This window comes from Populus alba, chromosome 19 (genome assembly GCF_005239225.2).
Source record: "Populus alba chromosome 19, ASM523922v2, whole genome shotgun sequence".
Classification (NCBI taxonomy): domain Eukaryota; kingdom Viridiplantae; phylum Streptophyta; class Magnoliopsida; order Malpighiales; family Salicaceae; genus Populus; species Populus alba.
The window spans coordinates 913930-933132 of record NC_133302.1 but is presented as its reverse complement, the minus strand read 5'-3'; the positions used below and the strand labels follow the sequence as shown (position 1 = coordinate 933132).

The following is a 19203-nucleotide window of genomic DNA, read 5'->3' as shown; positions in this document are numbered from 1 at the left end:
CTCCAATTTAACAAAAATTACAATTTAACCCTAAAAATTTGGTAAAATTCCGGAATGGTCCCTGGAGCATAATGATACATCCTGAACAGAATTTAGGATTAATTGAGGTCAGAATTTCAGTATATTCATGGATTTATGACAAATTTTAGTTTGGTCCTCCATTTGATAAAAGTTACAATTTGGCCCTAAAAATATAATAAATTCCAAATTAGTCCCTAGCTGTAATATTAGCTTTTGCAGATTAGTTTGATGAATAATTAAGGGTTATTTAGTGAATTATTACCAATTTTATTAGTTGTTTTTATTATGGATTAGATTTCGGGAAAAACCGTTAGATTTTGGGTTTTTGAGAAATTTAACTAGTTAGTTAAAAAACATACAGGGTTACGGTATACACCCTTAGTTAAGTGTATTAAATAGGTTAAATGTTCTTTCGAGTCGTTTTTGAATATGTCTTCTTTGTATTCAGATAATCCTGATATTCTGTCGGCAGGACGTCAGTAGGATTTCCTTCGGTTTCAGCTTGTGAGTGTTGTTTGCTTTTGAGTCAGGTGAGTGGATAATTTTCCATATGCATGAGAAATATTATAAATATTTGATTTGTTAATATGAATTGGATCATGCTTCTTGATAATATATATGTTGATTATTATCCTTGTTATGATAAAGCATGATCAATTATTGAATCTGAATTCTTGATATGAACCAACATATATTTTGAATTGACTGCTGAATTGATAGCTCCTCATTTGATTGATGTCATGAGTTGAGCTTTAAGATATGAATATGTTTGTTTGATTATGATTATGAACCTATGGTATGTCAGTCAGAATACCCATGGTAACAGGGTAGTGTTAGTCTTTGTGCACATCGTATCTGAACCCTAGTTGGTCGGGGGAGTCACCAACCTGTTTGGACTGATCATCCCATAGTACGGAGCCTCATGCTCATTGCATTTTGATTTTCTGACGAGCTTTACCATATAATCTTCTTGTTATGGCCTATTTGAGAAACATATTCTATAAGAACCTAGAGCCATACTTGTATATATATTTCTCATTGTTATATTACCTCGTGTGTGTATATTGAACGTTATCTACTCACTGAGTTGTTGAACTCATCCTCTTATTATTTATCGTTTTCAGGCTTATAGCTTGATAGCAGGTCATTTTTGTTGAATCTTCCGAACCTGCTTTTGGTTGTAAATTGTACCTTCCTTTTATGTCAAGTTAGTGCTCCAAAACTATGAATTATATTAACTCTTGTAGTAAGACAATCAAGTTTGTATGTAAGTTTGGGTTCGCATAGGTATGGAACCTTGCCTATGTGCCGGTCATGGATCCGGGATTCGGGTCGTGACAATTTCCTACAAAAAAATAAATAGATAGAGGGAATCAATAAGAAAAGGTCTTGAGAAAACCTTCTTTTAGATGAATTGTTGCTCTCTAAATGCTTCACTAGTCTTCGTCAATCATTAAGTGGTTGTGGTTAATTTTAAAATAAAGGTAGATTGAGAGAGAGAGGTTGGGAATTCAAACACGAATGTTTACCAATGAGAACTCCATAAGGGGATGAAGGACATCGCAAGCGTTAGAAAGCTCCCACTCCACTAGCTACTGACTTGCACCATTCTTCTGGATTTTTTCAAGAGGAATTAAAATTAAGGTTAATTCATTAAGATTCAATTAAAAGGCAGACAAAGAGATTAAGAGAGAGAGGAATTATAACACGATGCTTACCCTTATTTTATATCATCTTAACAAAGGAACGAAGGATATCTTTAGTGTTAGGATGCTCCCACTCCACTACTGACTCCCACCATTCTTTTGGCCTTGCATAGATTTTTCTAAGAGAAGGGGGAGGAATACAAATTGCCATCCTTTTTAGCTTCTCACAATTCATTATTACTTCAATAAATTGAAGAGAATCGCAAATCAATTTTGCACTACAAATGCTTTTCAGTTCTGGTAAATATTTCAATGTCAGATATCTTAACTTTGTGAGTTTGAGTTCAGTGTTGGTACTGCTTTCTTCACCCATAACACCTTCTTCATCTGATCTTATTCCACCTATTATCTCCTTCATTTTCCCACAAAAAGAAAATCTAATCACTTCTAGGTTTCTAAGACAAATCCAAGAAGATGAAACCAAGATTTCCATGCTGTTGCAGTTCCTTACTTCAATTTGTTGGAGAGAATCACAAATCAGTTTTGCGCTACAAATGCTTTTCAGTTCTGGTAATCCCTTCAATCCCAGTAATCTTAACTTTGGGAGTTTGAATTCGGTGCCGCTACTGTTGTTGGTTTCTTCACCCATAACTCCTTCTTCATCTGATCTTGTTCCACCTATTATCTCCTCCATTTTCTCACAATTTATAACTCTAATCACTTCTAGGTTTACGAGGTTGGGTAGCAAGTCTAGAGGGAACAACTTCTTCATAGTCTAACAATCAGAACAAAATAACCATTTAAGACCAGAAAATATACCATTGTAAGATGGAGATGGTAATGTAGCAGAGCGGAACCAAGAAGATGAAACCAAACTCTCCATGTTATTGCAATACCTAATGTCGATAACCTCTAGTTCAATTGCATTCTTTATTAGAGACCAAAGATCACATAAACTTGTCGCATCATCATAATTGTCAATGGCCAGTTGTTGAATGTCCTTCGAGAACATGACCTGAAAATCTCCATCTTTGTCGATACTCAAGTTACCCAAAACAATTGTTTTCCTTCTGCCATCAAAATAATAATAATAGCTATCCAGTACTCCTACATGAATTTTGTATATGCTTAGTGATTTGGTCTCATTCCGAGATTTGAGATACTCCACATAGTCAGAGTAACCTTCAAAATGGCAAACCAAATTTTCCAACCTCCTCAAGCATCCCACTTCCTTTCCTTTAACTGTTATAGGAGCATATTGTATTGTTTTATCTTTGGTAGGAGAAGGAATCCACTCCTCCAATACAAAGACTTGCAGGTGAGAGAGCTTAGGTAACAATCCACTAGGAAACTCCTTTTCACCACATCCATTCATTCTAAGATACCTCAGGTTGCATAGACATTCCATGCCTTGAGGCATCTTTTCAAGTGCAGTACCAGAGAGATCTAACCTCTTTAGTGCCCTCAGCTTTTCTAATAACGGTACATGCCTTAACATCCTATAATTTTCAAGCAATAATGCAGTGAGACTAACCAATCCAGAGACAGAATCAGGCAATTCTTTGATACATGTATAAGACAGGTCAAAAACCATAAGCCCATGCAACTGCTCAAAAAATGAATCTGCAATAAATTGCAACTCTGAGTTTTTGCATAACAATAGAGTTGAAAGACTAGAACTTTTCTGCCTTCAGGTCTGTCAACTAATGTCCAAGTATTGTTTTTCTGAATCATTGACAGCTCCTCCTCCATGGCCTTCTTCCATTCGCTGTCTTTGAGTGCCTCTTCATATCCAGCAGGTTCATAAAATGCAATGTTGCAACTTTGATAGATGTCTGACATCAGCCTTGTGCCTCTAACTGGAGGATCATCTTCTAGTTCATTCTGTCATTGAGGAGCTATTTGATCTTCAGAAGGAGTGCTTTGCTGAAGGTTCTTCTAGTCCCATTGCTCATCTTCATTGAAGTGTACATCCCTTGTAATTGATATCTTCTTTGTTTGTGGATGATACACTTTGTAAGCTTTGGAGACTAAGTTGTATCCCACAAATATGCCTGGAAGTGCTTTCTTATCAAGCTTGTCACGCTTGACCTGAGGAATGTGGACAAAACACACACTGCCAAATACTTTAAGAAAGTTCAGTGAAGGTTTATATCCATACCAGACTTCGAAAAACTTGGCTGGAAGTCTATTTTGAAGAAAGACTGCTGTATTTGCTGCCTCTGCCCAGAATTCTTTAGGCAACTCCTTGTCATGCAACATACACCTAGCCATCTCCATTACATATCTATTTCTCCTTTCATTGACCCTATTTTGCTCTGGAGTGTAAGGAGCAATGAGCTGATGTACAATTCCAGCTTCTTCACATAATAGATTAAATGTTGCTGACGTATACTCCTTCCCATTATCTGATCTTATGCTTTAAATCTTGCAGCCACTCTAATTTTCCACTATCTTCTTGAATTTCTAGAAGATTCCAGCAACCTCTAACTTGAATTTCAAGAAAAAGATCCAGCAACCTCTGACTTGAATTTCAAGAAAAAATCCAGCACATCCTTGAAAAATCATCAATGAACACAATGTAGTAGAGACTACCTTTCAGTGATGGTGTTCTTTGAGGTCCTGCGACATCTGTGTGAATGAGTTGCAGCTTTTGAGATGCCTTCCAGGAAGATTTAGGAAAAGTAGCCTCCTTTGTTTGCCAAATTGACAAGCATGACAATTCAGCATTTGATCAGAAAGAGCAGGCAATCCTCTTATCACTTCATTCTTCTTCATTGTCAGCATTCGCTGGAGATGACAATGCCCAATTCTCTTGTGCCAAGTTTCAGTGATGCTTGTATTTGTGGAATAGGCTGTATGCTCCTCCTTAGTTGGAAAAAATGAAAAGCTTTTCCCTTTCATTTTGACTTGTAAAATTTTCTGGCCAACAACATCATATATGAGGCAGCAATGATCTTCAAATGTAACTTTGAATCCCTTTTCTATTAGCTGACCCACACTCAACAAATTTTGATCAATATCAGGTACGTAAAGAACATCTGAAATAGATTTTGTACCTGAGTTTGTTGTAATTGAAATGGTTCCTTTTCCCTTTGCTGAAATATAGTCATAATTTCCTATTCAAACCTTTGTGATTTTAGTGGACTGCAAGTCTTTGAAAAGGGTTTTGTCATATGTCATGTGGGTTTGTACAACCATTGTCGATCAGCAACATTCTGAGGAGCTCTTGGTTGAAAAACAGGTTGCCACAAATGTAACAACCCCGATATCCCACATCCTTTTTCGCGATGCATTGGAAATTTTCAGGTAAATTTTTTTTTTCCTTTTAGTATCATATGCATTATAACAACTGTTGCTAAGCATCATTCCCACACAAACTTAGTTCTCGACACTACGACCATAATAACATAATTAATTCGATACATAACAACATACGCAAGTCACTCCTATTTGTTCAAACATTATCCTAACCAATAGAGATATACTGTTGCACATAAGGTATTCTTACTCATTTCAATATCATTGAAGCAATAAAACAATAAATTCTAAAATTTACCAATAAGTTTACTCAACTTAAAAAGACAAGGTGCGATACACCTGCTTCCTTCATATAAATTATTTAAACACATTGCATCATCAGTATACATATATAAATCAAGCATCAATAATTTAATCATAATATACCATTAATTTATCACCCTAAAGTCGGTACACTTCATTTTTGTTATTATACATCTAAGTCGATAGTCAGTACAGTAGCGCCACTAACTCTATTCAAACCAGCTAGTCCACTATATTTTCCTCGACATAAACATTCACAATTACACAAGCACAAGTACATTTATAGAAAATACCATTTATTTAACTCTAACAAGTATTGTAAAAACAAAAGTTTGAGGTGTAAGACACCTACCTAATGCTTGAACTCGCGCAAAAGTCCCATGCTACTGAACAGATTCTGCAATCTCTCATGTATCATTAAAGATACATATCAAATGTGGCTCCACCATAATTGAAAATTCCATTCTAAAATTCATTTAAATTTAGAATCGCATGACACATGCATTCGCATATTTATTTATTTATTTCCTTTCTTTTCATGACTTGTTTTTCCAGACTGAGTATCTTTAAACGTAACCTAACAATCTTATTTTATTTTATTTTTGTCTACTCAATCCATCATGTACAGACTTGGTAACATCACATCCTTGCATTTATTCATACCATTGAAACTAATTCATTTTCCTTATCAAACCAACTCTTGGCCGAATGACCTTATTTTTTTATATATTTATTTTCATGATGAGTTTTCCAATTCTTTTTCATAAGTCCACTTTACTTCATCTTAAGTAAATTTAAAAACATATTTTCATCATAATTCCATGTACGCCTTAATTTAACATTTTGCTCCTCTTTTATTATCCATTTGGATAGCGTTAAAATTCCACAAAATGACATTTTCCTCACATTAATCTATTATTTCAAACATAACACAATTCATTTGACATTCAACAAACCACAATCCCATAAAAATCCCCATAACATTAGGTCGAATAAACTCAAGTTCAAGATTTTCATTTTTGGTTGGATTCCATATTATGATGAGAATTTGGATCTTTTTAAAATTCTTCCAATTGACACTCTACCTAATTTTCTTTATACAAATATATGCATCCATACCTAGTTTTCATAGAAAAAGAATCAAAGTCTTATCTCCTTATTTCTTCTTCATTTGGCCTAATGCCTTCATTCATGGTGAGGGATGATTCCCTTTTTAATTATTCCATATAAACCTTTACCAATTCATTTCATATCTATTCTAACCTCATTCAACTCAAATTCCATAGCAATTAAAACAATTAAGCTCATTCTCTCATTTATATGTCTAGGCCGAATCTTTGCATTAAATGGAGGATAAAGTTTTCTTAAAGTTTTCTTTCAATTACCACTAGACCCAATCCTTTTTAATGTCTAAAAACATATATCCATTAAATCAACAAACTCAATATCCCTTCATCCAAATTTCAAAACTTCCCTAACACATTTTACAACACAATTAATCTATAACAACACTAATAACAAGAACACATTTTACCATTATATCTTACATAAACCCTACACCCACACAATTCTAATTTCATCAAAACATGTAATTAAATCAAGCTTCCTAAATGTTTTACTAAGACTAGCAATAGATTCAAATAGCAACAACTCATCCACCTTTGATTATTTCCTTGAACCCAACGGTCAGAATATATATCATTGTGTTGTGTACCATATATCTCAAAATCAGAATAATCCAACGGTTGGATCTTCATAGATCTGAATAAAACCGAACTTACCTGAAAATGGACGAGCTACTGTTCAACACAAACCAAACCTTGTCGGAGAGTGTGTTTCCGATCTCCACCGTCCAGAATGAAGGCCACATCTAGGCGCACCACATATCGAAAAATAGGCACGATCCAACGGTGGAAGAGAGAGAAATCGGCCGGCGACTAAAACTTCCCTGCAGGTATATTCCCTTTTGTTTTCCAGGACACTTCTGATGATGATTTCTGCTCAATGGATTATTTGCCTTCAAATCCCTCCGGTAAGATAATAGAGGAGTGTGAGAAGAACAATATATAGAAAACTCAACATGATCCAACGGTGGATTCCAGAGATATGGCCACTGAAGCATTATGGGTTCATCCAAATCCTGCACCTCTCTCTAACCGAATTCTCTATTGTCTCTCACCCCTTTTCGTTTTTCTTTCTCTTTTTTTTTTCTTATTTAATCTGGTGGCCTTTTGCTGTTTTTAAAGGCACCATTGTTTTCCTAATTACATTTATGTCCCTCATTTATGTATTTATATATTATTTCTTTTCTCTTTTTTTTTTTCATGGAAACCATCCGGTTTGTTTCTGTTTAAATCGTTAGTCTTTACCAAACTCCTATTGGGATGATATCTTTCACCAATGTAGGAAAACATATTAATAGACTTCATGCAAAATTTCATCCCAATCCGACGATTGGCTTGAGAGCTCTGCTTTCTAATGTAAAATTGGTCAGTTTATGACTTTTCGTCAACTATCCAAATTTTCTTGTTCAATCTTCACATAAAATAATATCAATTATCCTTCTAAACCTTTAAGGTCATTTTATTATTTTGGAATATATTCATTTTGTCATTTCTCTCATTATTTTATTCATCAAAACACGTTACCAGTTTCTCTGTCTTTATGAATTCTAAAACAAAATTCATTTTATGGAGGTCATCCCCTCCATTATATATCACTTTCAGTCTTACGTTTACATGGCAGGTTATACATCCGCATATTTAAATCATAAATTTTCTAGGGTTTCACAACAAAAATCTGATCTTCATCATCTTTCTCAGCAATTTGAGCATCTGCTTCCCTCATCTGAAATTTGTTCTTGCATATAACAGCCTCATGTCCAAGCTGATTGCACTTGTTACATTTTGCATCAGGCCTTTTTCCAGCATTTGAATGGTGGATGACCTGTTCTTCCACAATACTTACAAGGTGGATAGCCTCTATTTGAGTTTCTTCATTTGCCTTGATTTCTAGTGCTGGCAGTGGCTTCATTGATTGAAGCCTGAAATTTCTTAATAAATTTCCTTTTGTCCTTGCCATGGTCCTGATGCTTGGCTGGTAAAGCTCCTTTAGCAATCTGATCTTGCCTCATAAGCCTCCGTTTCTCTTGAGCTTGTAAGGCATTCAATAATTCTGCCAAGGTGATCTTGCACAGATCATTGGTATTCTCCAAGGTGGTTATGGATGCTTCATATTTCTCAGGTACAGTTACTAGGATTTTCTCTACAATTCTGGAGTCAGAGAAACTTGTACCTAGCAATCTTTTATGGACTCAGAATACTTCATCCTCTGCAGTTCAAATTCTCTTATCAAGTTGAGACTTTGCATGCCACGAATTCTTTCATCTCCTGCGTATTCCTTCTTCAAGTAATCCCAAACATCCTTTGTTGATTGAAGTGACATAATTCTGGTGAAAATGGTTGTGGAAACAGCATCAAATAAACATGCTTTTGCTTTTGATTTCCTTGTTTTTCTCTCTTTGTGGTTTTTTATCTGAGCCACTGTTGGATTATTACACAGAGGATGCACTTCATAATCTTCCTCAACAGCTTCCCACAGATCCATATCATCCAGATAGGTCTCCATCTTTACTACCCACAGTTGATAGTTTTCTCCATTAAAGATAGGAGAAGACATGTGAGAAAAACTTGTTCCAACCTCCATTACAGGTCCCTTCAAGAAGAAAGCTCTGATACCAAATGAAAATGTTTGAATTAAAAAACACTGAAACAGCAAACAAGATTTCCAGAATTTAATCTTAACAGTGGTTGTTGTTTACTATTTTATTAGCAAGAAATCTGACGAAAGTGTTTGTAGTTGCTGGAGTTTGAGATGTTTAAAGTGTATTTGGAAAACAAGAGAATAGAAGAGAAAATAATATTGATCCTGCACTCTTTAATTAAGAATGAATTAATATAGAATTGCTTATTTGTTGACAGCAATCTCGTACATATTTATAGAAGCAAATTACAACTGAAAAAGCTAAAATAAAGCCATGATCTATTAACAAACTAACAGATTTACAAATTCCTAATGACTAGGATAAGCTATTATTATTGCAGGAAAATATAAACTGAAAAACAGAATCTTTGACGCAGCTTCTTGAAGCAAACTTCAACAGCCTCAACTGCAATGCAAAACGCATACCAAAAAAACAGAGGAATCAATAAACAAGAGAATGAAGTTTTTAAGGTTGGGATTGTTAGGTATTGCCATTAGTGGGACTACCCCACCACCTTGCAAGTGGCTGCAGCCTTTGTTGAAGAAGATGGCAGCCACCCACTCCCATGTGCAGCTGCTGGAAAGAAGAATTGAAGCCACCATTTGCCTATAAATAGGCAACAAGTTGAGAGCAAAAACCTGAGAGAAGAGTGTGTGAGCATGTGAAGAGAATAGAGAGAAAGAGAGAGCTACAATGGCAGCAGCCATTGCAGCAGCTGCAAGGGCAGCAAGAGAGATGGGAGTTGAGTGATGAGATCCTCCTCCATGTATTTATTGTATCCTTTCTCTATCTATAATGAAATGACTCTCTCCCGTGGATGTAGGCGGTTTTGCCGAACCACGTAAAATATTGTGTCTCAATGTGCTTATCCCTCCGTTGAGCAATTATCAGTACATCACCGGTCCCCAGATTCCGCCCAACAATTGGTATCAGAGCACATGGTTTAAGTGGTGTTTGATTTTTTGCTCAAAAATAAAAGTTGTCAAAATGGTGTTTTGACCATACCACTGTGTAGAGGAGGAAGAGACGAAGCCACTGGTAAAAACCACGTCGAAATCAGAAGTCAGAATCTCCGTCACGCGCCGTCACGCTCCAGCGAGGTGACTGGCCACGCGCGCCACGCGTCACACGCATCTTCTTCGCCCAGATGGGCTGACCTGACCCGAATACCAGATGACCCGACCCACGTGGCTGACCAGGATAAGGATGACGTCAGCATGACGTAATTTGTGACGTCAGCATCCACAGTAAGCATGGCCCATGATGACATCAACATGATGTAATGGTGACGTCAGCACCGCGGAGCCGAGCCAAGCCGATTCGATTTGAGCCGAGCCTAATGGGAGCTGAGCCGAGCCATGAGCCGAGGGAAAGTATTCTGTGTAGCAGAGTCTACGTGCAACCGGATCTGAGATTGAATCTGAGTCGTTGATCAGGCCAGAATTGTTTTGATCAAATCTTAGCCGTCTGAAGTGCGATTTGGACGATTCAAGACATGTTTCTAGCTAATTTGATCATTCCGGATGCAATGGTATGGTCCGATCGATGAGATTCGAGACCAAAAATGGCAGTGGTGTATTATTAAAGATAGATTGCCCGATCAGGAGGCATCTGAGGGTCTTGATGGTGGTCGATGAAGATGAAGAAGAAGAAGGTGCACATGTTTACCCAATTACATGTGCTGAACTATTAGGTGGCGAATTTAATTGCCTTGATGGAAGGCAAAATTGGGACACTCTGGACACCCGGTTATGTGGACAATTAGAGGTGGAGAGTGAAAATTGACGAAGACCAATCTTGACGAATCTAAGCACTAGTAGTCTCGCTAGATTTTGAGAAATCATGTATTAAACTTGTATATTCCAGATCACTTGTAAAGGAAAGCCGCAACAAAGCTAGCAAATGGTTGTATATACGGAGAGACAGTACGATGGATAGATATGGCCTAAGAAGTTCTGTCTAGGAGATTGGGTTTTAAGCGGGACCGTTGTGACCCCTCCAATCTTTCCTGGGAACTTGCTTAGTGGAAGGATTATCCATACAGTACTATTTTCGTATATATAGCAGTTTGTAATGAAACGGTTGAAGACTAGCAGGATGACGGCACAAAGGAACAATTGGGTTCCGTATGATCAAGGATCTGATGGAGTGGTGATTTCTCCAAAGAAGTTAGATTCGGTGACTGTGATTTCTCGAGGGGAGAATTGATGAAGACCTTGATAATGGAAGAGAAATACAGCAAGGGATGAAGATTGGCACCCTATTTTGACTTGGACAGGTGTTATGACAGGATGAGCTGCTGTCAAATATAAGCAAGGAATAGGGAGAAATCTGGAGAACAGAAATTGCACGAGCACACGGAGATTGTGCAAGAGTACTTGAAGGATCCAACGAGGTACTGTATTGAGACAACAGGTGCAAGGAGAAAAGGAGTTCTCAGATGAAGCTCAGAGCAGAGACTGTGTGAAGGATGTACAACAGGAAGTCTCTTATGCTCTTGATAAACACAACAAGCAAGGACCTTTCCAATGCATGCAAGGATGGAAAGATGAGCTGTTGCAGAGGCACTTAATTAAGGGAGTGCGAATGCCTGTGATAAAAGGCGACCGCCTATGATAAAAGGCGAAGACACCAAAGAGAGTGGTGTAGGTGGAGCTGTCAAGCAGAAAAGCGTAGAAGCTCCAAACATAGAAATCGAGGTGGAGGATTGCGAGGAGTATACTGCAACTTTCTCTTTCTATGTAGTCAGTGGCAGTAATCTCTTCCAAGTCCACATGGTGGTAGAGAATCTTGGAGCCACTTGAGTCATCCCCGATGAAGGAGGATGAGACCGTCCCATGACAGCGGGCAGAGACACCTTAGAGAGAAGGTGTGAGGGCTATAAAATGAGCCTAAGATCAGGTCGCCCAAGACAACGGGCGTAGACACCTCAGATGGAAGGTGTGGACCATGATGTGAGCCCAGTTCAGACCGCCGTATGACGACGAGCGGAGACACCTCAGGAGAAGGTGTGAGGGCCAGGATAGGAGCCCCAGTTCAGAACGCCCCAGAGCTAATATAATGGCTGGATATAAGTGGACAAGTGTATAGCCAATGAAGAGGCTATGATGAGTATGAAGACAAATGCAAGATTGACTTTTATGGATATTGCCCCCATGCTAAAGATCAATGAGCTAGAAGACATTTGCCTTGGACAATAAGTGGGTGACTTGTGGAGCATTAAGACGCGGCTGCTATAAAGGAGCAGAGGGCATGCGCAGGTTCCGGGAACGAGTTGACTCTTGTCAAGGTGGTGAGCTCGGTAATGGCATTGTAATACTCAGAGTATGGAGATAGATATGGATCAACCTTTAATGGGCCGCCCCCATGGTTAAAGGTGGAGAGCTACCTGGACTCTTACGACTAAGAGCGAGAGACTCACGGAGAAGTAAGGCGTGGTTCCTATGGTGGAACAGAGGGCAGGCGCAACTCCTGGATGAGTAGACTCTTGAAAGAGTGGTGGGCTTGTGATCATATTGAGATACTCAGATAATGATTGTCGCACTTGGAATATCCGTTTGAGGGGGTGTTGTAAGCCTTGGTGTGAGGCTTGATAAATCATTCCGGACCGAGCATGATTGATACACTCGAAGGGGAATGTTCCCAGAGACAAGCGTTAACACTCTTCAGATGTGATGTGTGAGACCATCTGGTTGAAGTGATCCTTTGGTGTAAGCAAGGGTGTGCTTTGGTAACTCTGGTGATTGAAAGGTTTGGCGAGTACCTGTAAACTTGGCCACAGACGCTCTCGAAATGGTAAGCTTGGAAGAGCTGCAGAATGCAAGCTTCTGCTGATGAAGAAAGAGGACAATTGCCCACATAAATGGCAAAGGGGGTGATTGTTAGGTATTGCCATTAGTGGGACTACCCCACCACCAAGCAAGTGGCCACCACCACCTTGCAAGTGGCAGCAGCCTTTGTTGAAGAAGATGGCAGCCACCCACTCCCATGTGCAGCTGCTGGAAAGAAGAATTGAAGCCACCATTTGCCTATAAATAGGCAACAAGTTGAGAGCAAAAACCTGAGAGAAGAGTGTGTGAGCATGTGAAGAGAATAAAGAGAAAGAGAGAGCTGCAAGGGCAGCAAGAGAGATGGGAGTTGAGTGATGAGATCCTCCTCCATGTATTTATTGTATCATTTCTCTATCTATAATGAAATGACTCTCTCCCGTGGATGTAGGCGGTTTTGCCGAACCACGTAAAATATTGTGTCTCAGTGTGCTTATCCCTCCGTTGAGCAATTATCAGTACATCACCGGTCCCCGGATTCCGCCCAACAAGGATGATACCAACAAATGAGGAGTGTAAAAGTAAAGCTCTTGAGAAAACCTTCTTGTCCATGAATTGTTGCTCTCCAAGTGCTTCACTTGTTTTCCTTGCGGGTCACATCTAATATAGGCGTCAATCAATAAAGCTTAATTAAGGGAAGGTAGAGAGATTGAGGAATTAAGAGACGATGCTCACCAATGAAAACTCCACAAAGGGACAAAGGACATCCAAGCTAGCGTTTGGAAGCTCCTCCGACTTTGGATAGGCTTTGACTTTTTCAAGAGGAAGGGGAGGAGAGAGAGAGGAATTAAAATTAAGGTTATTTCATTAATATTCAATTAAAAGGCAGAAGAGAGATTGATATGGAGAGAGAGAGAGAGAGAGGAATTATAACACTTTGGATGCTTACCCTAAATTTTATAGTATCTTAACAAAGGTACGAAAGACATTCTTAATATTAGGATGCTCCCACTCCATTACTGACTCCTACCATTCTTCTAATTCTATATACATTCTTCTAAAAAAAGGAGAGGAGATGGCTCGTCATTTTCAAGCAGCGGAAGACATATTAGCATCCTCTTTAGGTTCTCACAATTTATTAACTCAGCACTACGTCATTTTTTTGGGTGTACCTATTACTATATCATAGACATTACACGAAAATAACTTTTTGTAGAGAGAATTTCTGAAAATGATACAAGCAAATGTTTTGTAGTAAAATTTCATTTAAACAAATAACTTTTTAAAATATCCCAACTTTTCAATTTAATTAGGAGTGGTCAGCACCTCGCTCATTTATAACATTTTGATATACCTAGGAATTTGAAGCATTGATAAGTGTCACCGTTTCTGCAACTTTTTTTATTTATTTTAAAATATACTGAAATAATATTTTTTTTATTTTTTAAGATTTAATTTTAACATTAACATATGAAAATAATTTAAAATTATAAAAAATAATTTAAAACAAAAAAATATTTAATATTAAATAAAAACATTTTGAAACACAAAAATAAATAAACTATGAAAGTATAAAAACTATTTTCTGATACTTTAGCCGAGAAGAAAACGCTAAGGAGAGATGACATTAAGCATAATATTAGTAAATATTATATCATACATGATCTAGAATCAATAAACATTAAAATGAGTATTGAGGCTTGTGTCCCAGCGGTCTTGGCAAGGTTTCCTTGTCTTTACATTCTGGGTTCAAGCCTTAGCGTGTATGTTTGTCGCTTTCGCGGTGCCTTACTTATCTAGTAGGCTTGCAGGGTGTTCAGTGGGTCTGGAAATTAGTCGTAGTGCGTGTAAACTGACCCGAACACCCCAGGTTATAAAAAATAAATAAATAAACATTAAAATGAAGAAAATCAAATGGTTTTGTATGATAAAATTGAGCCAGCGATTCAACCAGAAAATCTTTTTATGATTGCACTGTAAGACAATGATGAGCATGCCTTAATATATCAAGAATCAGGTAGTGCCCTCAGCTTTTCTAATGATGGTACATGCCTTAATATATTACAATCAGTAAGCAGTAATGCAGTGAGACTTACCAATTCAGAGACAGAATCAGGTAGTTTTGTGATATTTGTACGAGACATATCAAGAATCTTGAGCCAATGCAATTGCTCAAAAAATGAATTTGCAATAAATCGCAACCCGTGATTATAACATAGCAATAGAGTTGAAAGACTGGGACACCTTGGTGAATGTCTGGAAGGAATTTCTTCAATCTGGTTATGCATCAGTGAAACTCTAGTAAGATTCTCTGTCCACTCCTCTGCACCCGGCAATTCTCTTAACTTTGCACCTGCTTTAACCATGGCTTGAGAGTTCTCTTGTAGTATTTGGATGGCTATTTTCCTAGTCAAGTCATGCATCTTGACATATCTTTCATCATTATACCTATTCTTAGCACTTTCCAATAGCCAGACTCTTTCAAGTATATTCAGCATCGAGTGGCCTTTGTTAAATTCTGCCTCCCTACTCTTCAGCCCTTTTATCACTCCCTCGTCAATCAAATAAGCTATCAAATCATCTCTACGAATGTCAAAGTCTTCCGGGAATAATGCACAGTACAAGAAACATTGTTGCAGTGCTGACTCCTTTAAGTGCATATAACTAAATCTTAATATTTGGAATAACTCCTTCTGCCAAACTGTTAATTGTTTCAGTTCCTCTAAAGCATTCCTCCACTCACATATGCCATCCACTCCCCTCATGGTTCCGGCCACTGTTTTAATTCCTAGAGGCAAACCAGCACATTCTCTTGCCATAGATTTTGCAATTTCTTCCACTTCTGGAGGAATACGTCCAAGTATCTTTATGAACAGAACCCAAGCTTCTTCCATTTGAAGAGGATCCACTTTGATTGTCTTCTGGCAGACCATCCGCTTACAAACTTCAAATGATCGAGTTGTAACAATTAGTTTGCATCCCTTCACTTGGATAGGAATTCCCACCTCATCAAAATCAAAACAGTCCCACAAATCATCTAAAATGAGAACCCACCGTTGTTTCCCAATTAATGCTTTTGACAGTTTTGCGGCCCTTTTCCTCTCGTTGTCTTCATTTGAAAGATCTAAATGAATGTCTTTTGCAATAAGATTCTGCAATCTATAAACACTAAAATCCTGCGATACCGTGATCCAGTAAACATGAGGAAAAGTGCCAGGTTCTTGTAGAAGCAGATTGTAGATATGTGTGAGCAATGTTGTTTTGCCAACACCCCCCATCCCGTAAATGCCAATACTTGATGAGGCTTCATCATTCATTATCCACGACCAGATAGCATTCGTATTATTTTGAAACTCTCCACCTATTAGTTCTTCAGTTAGAAACACATCTCGTCCGCTCTCATCGCCATTACGAGAGCTATCTCTCACAACAGGCTGCCCAGGGTCTCCAACCATGTTCACTAGTGGACGACAGAGTTGATCATGATATCTTCCATGGGTAAGACACGGTGGATCAGTTGGTTGGGAAGAATCTTCTTGAGGCTCAACGTGATTAACAAGTGGCCTCTCATGAGAACTACCTCTTACAACAGGCTGCCCAGATACTCTCTCTGAATGTTGCCCTTGTGGTGCCACATTGTTGACTTCAACATGTAAGCTAGTAGGTAATGGATCTCTTGAAGTCTCATTTGTGTTGCCTGTAAGCCCTCCAGAAGAGCTAGCTCCTGCACCTCCATTTCGTTGAAGAACTTCACGAGAGCTATCTCTCACAACAGGCTGCACCGGCTCTCTAACCATGTTCACTTGTGAAGTACCTAGTTGATTAGGATATCTTCCTAGGTTATGACACGGTTGATCATCACATTTATAAATGTTCAGTTGTTGAATGTCCTTTGGAAACATTACCTGAATATCTCCATCTTTGTTTACACTCAAGTTACTCAAAAAAATTGTTTTACTTCTTCCAAATAAATAATCATCATCCAGTAGTCCTACAGCAATTTGGTATCTGCTTAGTGATTGGGTCTCATCCCGAGATTTGAGATACTCCACATACTCAGAGTAACCTTCAAAATAGCATTCCAAACTTTCCAACTTCCTCAAGCATCCCACTTCCTTCCCTTTAACTGTTATCGGAGCATATTGTCCTTTTCTGTTATCTTTGGTAGCAGGAGGAATCCACTCCTCCAATACAAAGACTTGCAAGTGAGAGAGTTTAGGCAACAACCCTCTAGGAAACTCCCTTTCACCACATCCATTCATTCTAAGATACCTCAAGTTGTGTAGATATTCCATGCCTTGAGGCATCTTTTCAAGTCTCCGAATACCAGAGAGATCTAACCTCTTCAGTGCCGTGAGCTTTTCTAATGACGGTAAATGCCTTAACATCTTACAACCAATGAGCAGTAATGTAGTGAGACTCACCAATTCAGAGACAGAATCAGGTAGTTTTGTGATATTTGTACGAGACAGATCAAGAACCTTGAGCTCATGCAACTGCTCAAAAAATAAATCTGCAATAAATTGCAACCGTGAATTGTCGCATAACAATAGAGTTGAAAGACTGGGACACCTCGGTGAATGCGTGGAAGGAATTTCTTCAATCTGGTTATGCATCAGTGAAACTCTAGTAAGATTCTCTGTCCACTCCTCTGCACCTGGCACTTCTCTTAACCATGCACCTACTTTAACCATGCCTTGAGAGTTCTCTTGCAGTATTTGGATGGCCATATCCCTAATCAAGTCATGCATCTTGACACATCTATCATTATAATACCCTTCCTTAGCGCTTTCCAATAGGCAGACTCTTTCGAGTTTATTCAGCATCGAGTGGCCTTTGTTAAATTCTGCCTCCCTACTTTCCAGCCCTTTTATCACTCCCTCGTCAATAAAATAAGCTATCAAATCCTCTCTACGGATCTTGAAGTCTTCCGGGAATAATGCACAGCACAAGAAGCATTGTTGCAGTTCTGACTCCTTTAAGTGCATAAAACTAAATCTCAGTATGTGGAATACCTTCTCATCCATGTCCTCCTGCCAAACTCTTGATTGTTTCAGTTCCTCTAAAGCATTCCTCCACTCACATATATCATCCACTCCCCTCATGGTTCCGGCCATTGTTTTAATTCCAAGAGGCAAACCGGCACATTCTCTTGCCATAGATTTTGCAATTTCTTCCACTTCTGGAGGAATACATCCAAGTACCTTCATGAACAGAGCCCAAGCTTCTTCCACTGAAAGAGGCTCCACTTTGATTGTCTTCTGGCAGGCCATCCGCTGACAAACTTCTAATGATCGAGTTGTAAGAATTAGTTTGCATCCCTTCACTTGGATAGGAATTCCCACCTTATCAAAATCAAAACAGTTCCACAAATCATCTAAAATGAGAACCCACTGTTGTTTCTCAATTAAGGCTTTTGACAGTTTTGCAGCCCTTTTCCTCTCGTTGTCTTCATTTGAAAGATCTAAATGAAAGAAGTGCCCTTCAAAGAAAGAAGCCCAGAAGCAAAGGCAGCGAGTACAAATGCTACAGTTTGTCAACAACCAGCAAACATCCCATATATATAAATAAACTGAAGCTGTAAAATAAAGCATGTAAAATTAAATTAATCATTACAAATTCTGAAATTAAATAGGCAGGCACTTAACTGTATATTTTCCTATAGAGATGTACTTTAAGCAGATAAAAAATTATAACAAATATTGAATAATTTAAATAATTGTCAGAAAAGCAATCTAAAATAAAACTTTGGAAGAAATTCTGCTTGTTTTGAAGATAAATAGTTGAGTTTGATGGCAAAATGAACATGTAAGAACAAAGCTATAATATGAGTTTTGAGTTCTAAAATAGATTAAGCAACACATATATAATATTTAAGTTCTACCAGATTGATCAATCGACAATCCTACTTATTATTTCTACAACCAAATGGGCAAATCTTATTTGAAACAAAGTTAGTGGTAGAAAAAAAAGAAAACAAAGTAGGATTTACCTTGCAAGCAAGAAAGATACAGATCAAGAACACAATATGAGATGATTCGATTCAATCAGAAAAAGGAAGCACAGATCATGAGAAAGGTTTAAGAAATTTGGTGAGGGAAATTAGGAAGTCAATGGTATACTGAGAGAGATCAAGCAGAAGACAATGTCATTTTTGCAGTAGCTGGCTACCATGATAGTAGTATGGTCAGCTCAATAATAATTAATTATAAGATATAGCAAGTTGCTTTTAACCTTTAATTATATGCAAGTGCTGCCTTTTGCTTTCACTTTTGAATTTCTCAAGTCATTCAGATTGAATGCAATTCTTATCCATTAAAGGGGTCAATATAGTCATTCCCTTCACTTTCGAATTTGTCTTAATAATGTTATACAAGAAAATGGCAAATATAAAATCAGATTTGATACTTGATCTCAATAATGTTAACGTTTGGAACAAATT

General features: G+C 37.9%; 1 protein-coding gene and 1 pseudogene across 1 annotated transcript; both read right to left on the bottom strand.

Annotated features, from left to right (window-relative positions):
* Positions 1-2883: 2883 nt before the first annotated feature.
* LOC140955172 (putative disease resistance protein At4g10780) lies at positions 2884-16795 on the bottom strand (annotated as a pseudogene).
* On the bottom strand, positions 16740-18959 carry LOC140955149 (disease resistance protein At4g27190-like). Its single transcript, XM_073406947.1, has 3 exons — positions 18754-18959; positions 16818-18339; positions 16740-16752 (listed from the first exon to the last, which is right to left on the bottom strand). The coding sequence occupies exons 2-3, from the start codon at positions 18032-18034 to the stop codon at positions 16740-16742; spliced, it is 1230 nt and encodes a 409-aa protein (XP_073263048.1). The 5' UTR covers positions 18035-18339; positions 18754-18959.
* Between the last annotated feature and the right edge of the window lie 244 nt (positions 18960-19203).

Excerpts from the sequence above, each read along its gene's own strand:
- LOC140955149 (XM_073406947.1), bottom strand. The coding sequence starts at position 18,034 with ATGGCCTGCCAGAAGACAATCAAAGTGGAGCCTCTTTCAGTGGAAGAA.